Source organism: Pongo abelii, chromosome 7 (genome assembly GCF_028885655.2).
Source record: "Pongo abelii isolate AG06213 chromosome 7, NHGRI_mPonAbe1-v2.0_pri, whole genome shotgun sequence".
Taxonomy (NCBI): Eukaryota; Metazoa; Chordata; class Mammalia; order Primates; family Hominidae; genus Pongo; species Pongo abelii.
The window spans coordinates 77,988,758-78,001,640 of record NC_071992.2 but is presented as its reverse complement, the minus strand read 5'-3'; the positions used below and the strand labels follow the sequence as shown (position 1 = coordinate 78,001,640).

Here is a 12,883-nt window from a genome sequence, read left to right as displayed (position 1 = left end):
CTTCAGAGAAAAGACTGAGGTCTCTTGAGTTAGAAGAAAGTCTGCCTCCAGACTGTCTTTGGACTTGAGCTGCATCTCTTCCTTGGGCCTCCAGTCTGCCAGCCCCCGGATGCACGCATGTGTGGGGAAACACATACACACACACACACGTGTGCACACACACACACACACTCTCTCTCTCTCTACTGGTTCTGTTTCTCTGGAGAACCCTGACTTATACAGATCCCCATCTCCAATCACTGTGGTCTCCACACTTTTGACAACAACTCTGCTTATTCTATCCTAAGCTGTAAGCCTTTGGAATGTTAGGGCATCAGCTTCTGCATCTTTGCACAATGTCAGCCTCAACACAGTATCTACTACATAGTTGATACTTCATAAACATCTGTTGAACACTTTTGCTCTCACAGTTTCTCTCCTATGAAAAGTCTTAGCTAATCCAAACCCTACTCACCTTTGAAGGTTGGATGAAATTTCTTCTCTACTGTGAGGAAGACTTCCAGTTCTCCCTCAGCCATTTTGCTTTCTCATCCAGCTAAGAGCAACTCTCAGGCTATCAGCTCTTCCCCATGTCAGCTGGTGGCATCCACGCCTCATGATTAATTACTTTACCCAGGCATGTAAGTTTTCTTCCTTCAACTAAATTATAAGCATCATTCCAACAGACTGCGTTTCACACTCACTTCATAACAACATCTAGCAACTTCTTTTCCTCTACTTCAGTTTGATGACTTTATGCCTTGGAGTGAACTCTTCAGTTATAATTTGGAATGGCTGAAAAATTTCCCAAAAGTTTTACTTTTTGGTTGCCACTCTTCTCACTGTACAGCATGAAGAAAATGACTAAAAAAATACCCACCCAAGTGCCTAGAAGTCATCTAGAGAACAACTCCCTCCTGCACGCCTCAGGAGTGGGAATCCTCCAGGCCTCTCCCTGTGCCCCTATCACATTTCCTCTGCTCATCTATTCTCTACATTCTGAATCTCAATGTCTACCCTTTCTACTCCTTGGCATTTTAACAGGGATTTAAACTAAAAGAGAAAGGGATGGGATTAATATGGTGGAATTTTATAGCTTTATGCAATCTTTACGTTAGAAGGAATTTTCAAGGTTTATTTATCCATCTGATACATGAATCCCTTTGAGAGTGAGGATAAGGCAACAGGAGAAGGTGTTTTTCTTTGTTAGCAGTAGTGTCAGTGAGGGTTTGGGGGAACTTCTAGGTATCCATTACATTTATCTTTAACACCAGCTCTGCCTCTAGCTGATATTTTCTGCTTCTGGGCTTTAGCAACGTGGATTGGTGAAGCAGTGAAACAGGCTGAGCCTGTTCCTATGATGTCAGGTAGGAATTCTGGAAGTGCTACTTCAGGAGCTAGGAAACATGTCTGTGGGGAGTTTTTGCAGAAGACAGTGAGGCAACTCTGAAAGGGGGCATTCAAAGGAAAACCTATTGGCAAACCTGTGTTAGGTTTTATTAACAGATTGACTTTTAAAAAATCAAACAGGGTTGGGCACAGTGGCTCACGCCTGTAACCTCAGCACTTTGGGAGGCCAAGGCTGGTGGATCACCCGAGGTCAGGAGTTTGAGAGCAGCCTGACCAAAATGGTGAAACCCCATCTCTACTAAAAATACCAAAAATTAGCCAGGCGTGGTAGCGGGCACCTGTAATCCCAGCTAGTAGGGAGGCTGAGACAGGAGAATCCCTTGAACCTGGGAGATGGACGCTGCAGTGAGCTGAGGTCACGCCACTGCACTCCAGCCTGGGCAACAAGAGTGAAACTCCATCTCAAAAAAAAAAAAAAAATTCAGACACAAAGATAGACAGAATAGTATTATGAATCTCTATGCATTCATCACTCAGCTTCAACTAATATGAAAGTTACGCTATTAAAGTTTCACCTATCAACCAGCAACTCCCACAGCCTTTTTTGGCTAGAGTATTTAAAATCAAATCTCAACTATTATATCCTTTCATTCATATCTCTATGCATCTCTAACTCAGTGATTCTTAACCAGTCGACACTTGCCAGTATCTGGAGACAGTAATGGTTGTCACAGTTTGGTAGGGAATGGTGTTACTGGCATCTAGGTGGTACAGGCCAACAATGCTGTTAAATATCCCACAGTGGCACAGACCCACTGCAAAGAATTACCTTGTCCATAGTCAAAAGTGTAGAGGTTGAAAGGACCTGTTCAATTGGTAAGAATTTCTTTTCTTCTTTTTACCTATTCATTAGCATACCTATCAAAATTGACAAAAATTTTTTAATATCATTTAATACCCAGCCCATAATCACTTGCTCCAATCATCTAGAAATATCTCATTACAATTGGTTTGTTGAAATTATGCCTTATATGTCTGGCAGCATCACTATGAAGTGCATATATTTATAATTTTCACTAATAACAAGGTAAATATAAAACTGATTAATTAAAAATCTTTCATAAGAATTCAAAGGACACAGAATTTTGTGAAATGTAGTATTTTTACTTAAGTGTCTTTTTTCTTTCTATTTCTACCCCCAGTCTATTATTTTATAAACCAGTTAATACATAAGTAGTTTCTTGGGGGATGATAGATTACTTACACATTTTCTATGTAGTAAACATGTATGTGCATGTGTGTGGGTGTGTATCCAACTATTTGTTGGAGTGATTCCTATGGTTGAGAACTGCCTGGGCCAAATTTATGCAAAAATCTACATTTTTGGGTAAACTCCCCATGACTAGAGTAACTTGCCCCAGTATTTGAGAATTCTTCATTTCCTAAAGCTGTACAAACATCAGATATCAATATTTGTAAGCATCGATAATGTAATTTATAATGAAGTCTTTCTCATTTAGTAATGTTAACCATATCAAAATGAAGATCATATATATAGCCTTATAACTCATTTGTGCTATTCCATTTTCCTCTGTTCCTTTTGTTTTCACTTCCCTTGTAATGTGAGTCTCTTAGTACTGATTTCTGAAGAGTTCATTTATGATTAAAGATGTTAACATTTTGTCAAGAATTGCAAATATGTTTTTTTCTCATTCGTTTTATTGTTGTGTTTTATTTTTTGGTTATACAGAAGTTGTGTTTTGAAATATAATCTAGTTCTGTTTTAAAACAAGTTTTAAAACCAAGCAAACCACATATACACAATGTGTTTGACTATTGTGTCTCTTTAAATCAATAACAGTTTCCCTTCCTTTCTTCTTCTTCTTCTTTTTTTTTCTTATTTGCTTTATACTATTTCCCACATGCTAGATTTGGCTGATTGCTTCCTTGTGGTGAGATTTAACTATTCTTGTATTTCTATAGTATCACTCCAAGGTCAGGCTTGACTTTATGGCAAGGCATTTTATAGGTGGTGCTGTGCACTTCTTATTGTAGCACATCTGTGGACACATAATGTCTCATTGCCCCACTTTTTTTTTTTTTTTTTTTGAGACGGAGTCTCACTCTGTCACCTAGGCTGGAGTGCAGTGGCACTATCTTGGCTCACTGAAACCTCTGCCTCCGGGTTCAAGCAGTTCTCCTGCCTCAGTCTTCCAAGTAGCTGGGACTACAGTCACACACTACAACTCCTGGCTATTTTTTTTATTTTTTGGTGGAGACAAGGCTTCATCATGTTGCCCAGGCTGGTGTCGAACTCCTGACCTCAAGTGATCTGCCCGCCTCGGTCTCCCAGAGTGCTGGGATTACAGGTGTGAGCCACTATGCCCGGCCTGGTTGTCCCACTTTTAATGATGCTATGATTGATCAATGGGTCTGCATAGAATACTTCCATTTTGGGGATCCTTGAGATCATCTCCCTCTTTCTTTCTCTTTTTCTCTCTCTCTTTTTGCAGACGTTTGTAGATATGTTAGTAGTTACTTAAGGGTAACTGCCTTCAAGGCAGAATGGAATCAAGTGTTTCTTCTGATAGAACTGTAAATGTTTCTTTTTCTATTGATTTTCTAATCACTTCTGTGTGTGTGTGTGTGTGTGTGTGTGTGTGTGTGTGTGTGTGTGTGCTTTTTTCCTGTGTATTATGTAATCTTTCCTGTATATTGTTTCTTCCCGGAACTTATCATAATATGGGGATTATAAATTTTTTCAACGTCAATATTAAGTGCAAAATATGTGTATTTAACATAAAATTTGGTTTATATCATTGGCTTTAATTTTAAAATGAGAGGATACTTTCTCTTGGAAACAGGGCAAAATGACTTTTTTTATGTTGTTGGTTTTTTTTTTCAGGAGTGGTGGTGGACTATATCTCCACATCACTGCATAAATCTACTTTCTTGCCATTGAAATCAATGGCAAATACCCAGCAAAGTTCTGAGAAAATCAGGAATTGATATTCTCCCTGGAGGACACTGTTCAGATATGGGCTTTCTGATTTTGGAAAAAGGCTTTATGTGCTTCACAAGGAAGCATGAGAATCAGACTCCACAAATTTTAGGGGCAGACAGTGAAGTCACGTGTCAAAGGAAATGACCTCTGTTTCCTTTGACATGTGACTGGCCACTGGTCACAGCAAACCCTCTTGCATGTTGCCAGTTGCACTCTTGGCATCATTCCATCCTAACAAAAACAGAGGTGCACTAACTGGATACTACAGTGATAAGTCTGAACTGCATAAGCTATATAAACACAGCCATTTCACTGCTACATAGTCAAATAAGTATATATCAGGATGTGTTCTTACAGTAGTCCATGACATGGTACAACCATTCTTATGATGCATCAAAAAGTTATTAATGTCAGTGACAAAGGGAAAGAGGTCCAAAGCTAGAGAGAGCAACGAGCCCTGAGTGCCACTGCATTGGTGCTAAGTAAGGCAGGCACACAGGGAAGCCCATCTCTCCTTCGGGACAACTAAGAAGGCGCTGAGTGCATCACAGCTGCAGTGCTCTTGAGACAGCCCGGGAGAGTTAACGCCTCACGAAGTCCTTTCCATTTCCAGGGACTGATGGTACGCCTCAGGGAACAGGGCTCCACCCTTAGTAGTGGGAACAGTGAGACAGCCACTGATAGGAGCGGATCACAGTCGCCTTATAGTCACATGCCACAGGAGAGAGACAGCATGCAGAATTTGACATTGCTCAGTGCACGCTCTATCTGGATAAATATAAGATGTGAAGGCTAATCAAGGACAAATGAAAACAGTATCAAGACAGAATTATTCTATTCCTCTTTAGGTGCCTCCAGCTGCAGTTTACTAACACATGGCTGGTGATTGCTGGTTTTTAAATCAAGTTTTGAAAGCACATTACTCCACCTTCCCAACTCCTACACACACACACACACACACACACAGATTTGTCCTACTAGCTGGTGCTTAATGTAGATGCTGTAAATGCAAAATGGCCTGACATCAACTTACATATAGGCGTACTAATGCAAATCAGCTGTTCTCAGGAAAGTGCAGAGAGAGGTGACCACCTCTGCATCTGTCCTACAGCCTGATCATCAGAGGTGGGTTTCCTGTGTACCTGGATTGTCAGAGACAGAAAGCAGGCAGTGAAAGTACCTGCGGAGCTGACCGCAGGGCTACCCTGAAATAGGGATTGGCCTTGGCTGTCTTCTACTACCTAGTTGCAATAGCAGCCACTCAATCAGCAGTGGCCACATAGCATGTAGCAATTTTTGTGAAGAAAAATTAGCCTCCAGCAAAGGCAATCAGACAAGTTAAGATACCAAAGAAAAGTCAAGTTTTCCTTTGGAAGCCTTAGAAAAAGATTTGCTGAAAGTTTTGGGGGAATCTCGGGTCAGCTTTTCTCATCAAGTCTTTCTTAACTGCAGTCATAGGCATCATCCTCATGGAAATTTCTAACATAATCAGATCTAGCTCTACCTTTGCTGTAGAAGTCAGTTCTGGAATTCCAGCTGCTGTCCTTCTTTGATAAACTGCCTTGCTCTAATTATTTTTATGTGAAGAATTACTGCTACATGGAGCTTAATCTTCCTGGTACCCAGTTGCTAACCATTTGGATGGAAATACACCAGTCATGATTTTGACAAACTTCAATTTAGTTGCTCACTATGTTGTTCTCTGAAATTCCATATCTCTTTGATAGCTGTATATGTTTATGCCATGCTATTTTTCTTCCTGAGGGTTAAATCTGCTTTTGTTAACCCTCCTCTCCTGGTGTTACTGCTGCCCCTACTGTAAGCTGATGTGTAGATATCCTTTTCAAAGCCACTGCTGACCACTGGGCTCTGCGTTCTTATGATAAGAGCAGTCTTTACTCTTTCCTTTCATGGGCGGTGCTGTCAGTGAGTGGGGGCGGTGATGGAGTAGATCCCGGTGGAGAATCCATGGCAGTTATGGTGAGACTTACACCTCCCTCGATGGCAGTTGTGGTAAGATATTGAAACCCAACACGGATTACTCCTGACCTGTGTATCACATGTCCCCAGGCCAGACCCAGATAACCACCACTGAAAGCATCTCGATAGCTTTAGACATAATGGTGGAGCCATGGCTGCTGCAGGTCTCTTAGGGTCCTCACCAAGAGCTGTCAAGACACCTGCTCTCCTTAAGCTTCTGCTTCCTATCCGTTCACTCACTTTATACGAGAACTATGGCAAACATCAGATTAGGGAGTCATGAGCTTCAACTTTGTCTTCTGTAGAACGGCCAAGCAAATCAGCCTCCATGCTGGGGATACCCGTTTTCTTCTGATGCTTTTTTTTCCCCTTAAAGACTTAATATTTTAAGAGCAGTTTTAGGTTCACAGCAAAATTGAGAGGAAGGTACAGAGATTTCCCAAATGCTCCCTGCCCCTGTCCCTGCCCTTACACAGCCTTTTCCATGATCAGCATTCCCTACCAGTGTGTTACATGTGTTACAATTAATGAACCTACATTGATATAGTCACGCGAAGCCTATCGTTTACATTAGGATTCACTCTTGGTGGTGTACATTCCATGAGTTTGGACAAATGTATGCTGAAATATGTCCATCATTCCAATGTCAAACAGAGTAGTTCTACTGTTCTAAAAATCCTGTCTTTGCCTATTCATGTCTCCCCTCCTGCAACCCTTGATCTGTGTACTGTCTCCATAGTTTTGCCTTTCCCAAAAAGCCATATAATTGGAATTATATAGCATGTAGACTTTTCAGTTTGACTTCCTTCATTTCATAACATGCATTTAATGCTCCTCCATGTCATTTCATGATTCCATAGCTCATTTCTTTTTAGCATTAAATAATCCATGGTATGGATGTCCTAGAGTTCATCCATTCACCTACGGAGGACATCTTTGTTCTTTATCAAGTTTTGGCAATTATGAATAAAGCTGCTATAGGCCAGGTGCGGTGGCTCATGCCTGTAATCCCAACACTTTGGGAGGCTGAGGCGGACAGACCACAAGGTCAGGAGATCGAGACCATCCTGGCTAACATGGTGAAACCCCGTCTCTACTAAAAATACAAAAAAATTAGCCAGGTGTGGTGGCGGGCGCCTATAGTCCCAGCTACTCGGGAGGCTGAGGCAGGAGAATGGCATGAACCCAGGAGGCAGAGCTTGCAGTGAGCCGAGATAGCGCCACTGCACTCCCCCCTGGGTGAAAGAGCGAGATTCCGTCTTAAAAAAAAAAAAGCTGCTATAAATATCGGTGTGTAAGTTTTTGTGTGAACAAAAGTTTTTAACTTCTTTGGGTAAATACCAAGGAGCTCGATTGCTAGATCTTATGGTAAAAGTATGCTTAGTTTTGTAAGAAACTGCCAAAGTATCTTCCAATATAGTTATATTTATTCTGTTTTTGATAAATTGTGTCATCTTTTCAAAGTAGCTCAATTGTTATTTCTCAGGGAAGCCTTTCCTCACTAAGCGAGAGTTAACCATTCCCCCTCCTGCATAAAATTTCCTTGGGGATAGATATTGTTTTGCATCTACCCTTTCTATGTAGATCTCCCCTCCTAGATCATTGGCTGCTAAAGGTCAAATCTCAAGTATTATTTATCTTTATATCTCTAGCACTTAGGATGTGCCTGGTGTGCACAGTGTAGGCAATCAATCAGTGATAGTAAAGTGAATTAAACAGATTGATGTAATCAGTGGGCTTTTTTAGCTTGATATCATTACTTTAAAAAGAAAGAAACAAAACATGAAAGACCAAATCCATATGGGAACCACCTTACCCCTATCCCAACACCACTTCCCGTATACACATTCACATACAATTTGACTGTGGACACTTGAAAGGTGCACTTCGTGGTTATGAGCAGTGACACACTCAAACATGAGAATTAAGGCTTCCTGTACAATTCTGCAGTATCACCTACAAATGAGCCGTTGGCTGGAAATTCTGCATATGGAGTTCAAAGCTACCTGTTTACATACATGTACCTGGGAATATGCTAAGGATTCTTCTGATCCCCTTATTAAAGTGGCTTCCTCACAAAACCTGGCTTTCTACTTCATGGTGATAAAAGAGGCTTAATGAAAGTCAAAGCCAGCATTCATTCCGCTCTCTAACAATTCCGCACAGAAGGTTGGCTTTTTCTCCAAGCTGTTGCTGGGTAGTGATATGGCATCATTGGGTTCAATGGAATTCAATATAATGGGCTTATTAAAAGAAATCAAGTAGACTGACAGAGGCAGACTGGATAAATGCTAAAATATTTGCATACTGGTGAAGAGTACAGATACTGACCTCTTACATTGTTTCATGCACAATGATTTCAATTCAGTCTTAGTTTGATTGTTAGATTTTTGCTTCCTTCATGGTTGAAAGGCATTCCATATTCATCTGACATGATAATATGCATAATATGTCAAAGCAGAAGCTTGTTCTATTGCTTTCTGTAGTAGTTTATGCTTGTAGTATATGCTTGTAGTTTCTGCTTGTAGTTTCTGCTATATTCAGCTATCCACTGCTAGGTCAGCAGTGAACACGGATGCTGACAAAACCCTTGGAGCAGACTGTGGAGTTGATGAAAGCCTTTTAGGTGATCTTAAAAGTATGTTTTGGGTGTTTTTGATTCACAGAGATGGAAGTGACTTTAGAGAACATAAGTGGAAGTTGCTTGCCTCTGGGCCATGCCACAGAACACCATTTTGAGGTACATAGGTACATGGGCATCCAGTTTTTGCAAGTCATTCAAGAAGAAAATTCCATTATCAACATTTATCAAATGGAGTTTTTAATAACTTTCCCTAATAGAAAGATCTCTCTTAAATTGCAGCATTCTTCATATTGCAATTTCTCTGCTGAGTTTTTTTCACAGTGGAGATGAAAGAAACCATTCATCATCCTCTTATCACATAACAAATATATGAAGACTCTCTAAGTCACCACTAGGCATTGTCTTAGTTCTTTTCTCACTCCCAATGCACTAATCATCTTGATTATTGTCACAATCCCTGACAAGTTCCCCATATCTATAAATATCAACTTTTGGAACATATCCTTTATGAGCACTTAGTGATATGAGTAATGAGGTGATGACTGCTTGGTTCTGGAGTGTTATATAGGGTGAATGTTTTTTCCAAATTGGATTTGCTTTAAGAAACCAAAATTTATTTAAACTTCTATCATGTGACAGGCACAGTGCTGATTTGTGTTGCCTGTGAGCTATGTTTACTTTAGATCATTCTGCCAGAATAAAGTTAATTCAACCTGGGGAGGTAGAGGAATCAGTGTAGCCTTCTCAGATCTTCAATCCTCACATATGCTGGGTGCGGGGGCTGCATATTTGGGTAAGAACCACTGTGGCAAAGAGGCAGCAGGTGAAACTTTTCATATGTGTTTATTATACAAGCGACTATTTTACATAATTTCTTCTATCGCCATCGAATTACAGAACACCCAGCTGAAAGAACAAAAGATCATCTGAGCAAGTCCGTCATATCAGGTTGGGTGATGGTTTGCTACCCAGGAAAGATCTCAGATCCACAACTTACTAATAGTGGGACTTTGAGAAAGTTGCCTAACCTCTATGAACCTCAGTTTTCTTATTTATAAAGTGGGAATATTAATTAGCACATTGCAGTGTTTTCATGAAGATTTAGTGAGATAATATATGCAAAGTGGTTAGTGTATGATAGCTATTATTAATTTATACAGTTTTATATGTGCTACTTGGAATTTTCTAGGAATGGAGTCATTCTATCTATTTCCATGTTTCCTAGTATTTTATTAATTAGGTGACTTAAGATTTCTTTCTTTTACTCAACTGAAATCTAACCAGTTTTAGGTGGTTTTGTTGTTGCTGACTTCCTTTCATGTCCTCTAAGAATACAGAAAACTTGTTCCTGAACTTGTTAGTCAAATGTTTGAGTACTTGGAAGAGTAATAGGCAACTTTACATATACCATACACACGTTATCCAATTTAATCTATTCCCCCCACCGTGAAACCATAGTATGGTGATACAACAAGTCTCAGAGACACTGAGGACTGCACCTGGACGTCACATGGAGGACCTGGATTCACTGCAGGTCTTTCTCCCCTTTTTACTTTGCTGTGCTGCCCCAGGACACATATTCATTCTTTACTTCTGCAGATTAAATAATCTCATTAAAAAAAATTTAGTTACCAACTATTGATAAGGGGAATAAGACAAAACTATTGTTTTTGAAATGTAAATCATGTCACCAGCTTCAAATTCTTTTTGGAATGAATAATAATAATGATGATGTTGGGTTACATGTGAAAGGTGTGTTTTAAATATGAGTGGAAAATTAAACCAATGATTAGTAGTAGTAGGTTCAAATTATTTCACTTTTGGTTAGTCTTGGCTGAGTTAGAAGGATTAATATTTTCCATATCATCACACCTTTACTTACTGGTTTAACAGGCTTTAACTCAACATGATCCTGGTAGTAGGAGTGTGTATCAAGTCCACCTATGAAATCAACTGAAAATATAACATAGGCCAATATGAATAAGTGTGTAAAAAATACACATAATACTAAATGTTTAAAATAGAATGCATAAGAGCAAAGTTAACAAAAATATCCGTTCACCATAAAAAGAAAAAATGTTTACTAAAAAGAACTACTAAAAATATTGTCAATGAGCCAAAAAGAGGAAATTTAAAAAATACAGAAATAACCTGGATTCATAGGGTCTGAAAAATAAGTTGTTATTGGTTTCAGTAAAAAATGAAATAATATTAAATAGCATGAGATTTTAAATAATGTGTTTGTCTTTAGGCATACAGACATGCCCTTTCTCCCTATATATCAAAAGATATATTGTCTCCTCTTGCTGCCAGAATCCTTTTTTTTTCCTTAAGAATATGTATTGCATCGTTAGAAAGGCATTTGAGAAGCCACACAATCTATCTCCATGGCTTCTGTCCCCAAGCCACTTACCAAAAATCGGCATCTGCCTTTTGCAAAGGTTTTGTTTCCTCCCTAATGGCAGAGTAACTGGCTGTCTGTATAGACTTCTCATCTTTGAAATATTCTTTCCGATTTCTTTTGGTTTTGATCAAAGCCTCAATCTTTTCTTCTCCCAATTCTAATGTACACGTATGAAGTTTGTTTCTCCTGTTTCATAGTCCATTAAAGATACTAATTACTTTAAACCAAGCTTTGGTTGTATTATAGCACTGTAACATTAACAGGCATACCGGCATGTAGGAAAACTGAACTCTCAGGAGTGTGTGTGTGTGTTTGTGTGTAAATGCCAAGCAAGTTTGCTAAATGGAGGATATGTGTAGTATATTTTAGCCCAAATATTTTCCCAGATACTGTAATTTTGCCTCCATACAGAGTAGCATTTTTTGGCAAAAATTTTATAAGACAAAACCCATAAATAGTATCTATTTATGATTCTTTTCACCAAATGTAGACACTACAAAATTGTAAGCCTTCTCAAATCAACTTCTGTTCCTTCTGGTGCAGAAAATACATTTTTCCAATTAAAAACTGGGGCTCCATTCTAAAATGTCTTTTCTCAAGTCAAGATATCTCAAAAGGAAATTATAAAATTAAAAAATCAATTCTTGTGTAACATTTTGAGTTCTCATTTGTCTTCCTTTCCTTTTGTGAGGATACAGTTCAATGTTTTCTGTAACCTTTCAATTATTGCAATTTATGAAGAGTTTTGAAAGTTTTTTTGGAGGTGCTTTGGTTTGTTGAATAATCAATTTAAGTTTTTCAATTGATCTTGAATGTAACGCAACTAAAATGTAGAAGATTCATTTATAAAAATACTCACAGACATTGTAAGAAACTTAGGCTGATTTACAAAGCAGTTCTTCAAAGGTTGAAATAGTCAGAACTCAGATTGATGAAGGGAAGGGAAGAGAGAAAATGTATATTCTTTCATGCTGAAGTTCTTTTTGTTTTCAACATCAGCCTCATCACAAAAATATTCTATTTTATTTACTCTAAATGTGTGTGTGTATACATATATACAAATTTTGAAAACACTTTGAATTTCTGTTTTCATTGGTAAAATAGTGCAGCTTTATTAGGATGCAGTTGTAAGTTTCCTGTGCACTTGAATTCCAAATACAGTTCTGCTTCATGTATTTTTTAACTTAGTAAGAATATTTTTTGTTATTTTTTTAACCCATATGTTGTACTTCACAGAAATTATATTGTATTACTTCCACAAAATAAATATATTTATCTTTAATATTTGCTACTTAATTAGATTATGACAGGATTTAAAATAATATCAGAGTTTTACCTTGGACAGAATGAACATCTAAAAGGCTTATGCTCACTGGGCACGGTGATTCATGCCTATATTGCTAGCACTTTGGGAGGCCAAGTTGGGAAGATTATTTGAAGTCAAGGGTTTGAGACCAGCCTGGACAACATGGTGAAACCCCATCCCTATTAAAAATTAAAAAATTAGCTGGGCACGGTGGCACACGCCTCTAATCCCAGCTACTCGGAGGCTGAGGCAGGAGAATTGCTAGAACCTGGGAGA

The 12,883-nt window shown here is 38.8% G+C and overlaps 1 protein-coding gene across 7 annotated transcripts in view; it reads right to left on the bottom strand.

Annotated features, from left to right (window-relative positions):
- NKAIN3 (sodium/potassium transporting ATPase interacting 3) overlaps positions 1-12,883 on the bottom strand; it is a 799,758-nt gene that overhangs the window by 35,245 nt on the left and 751,630 nt on the right. For 4 of the 7 annotated variants that reach the window (XM_054561658.2, XM_054561654.2, XM_054561656.2 and 1 more), the window contains one exon: positions 10,780-10,850. The exons of 2 other annotated variants lie outside the window; for them this stretch is intronic. In XM_054561658.2, the coding sequence (XP_054417633.1) occupies positions 10,780-10,850 (71 nt within the window). Of the gene's footprint in view, positions 1-7,592; positions 10,491-10,779; positions 10,851-12,883 lie in introns of those variants that run through there. One more of the 7 variants, XM_054561657.2, reaches the window with a different exon arrangement.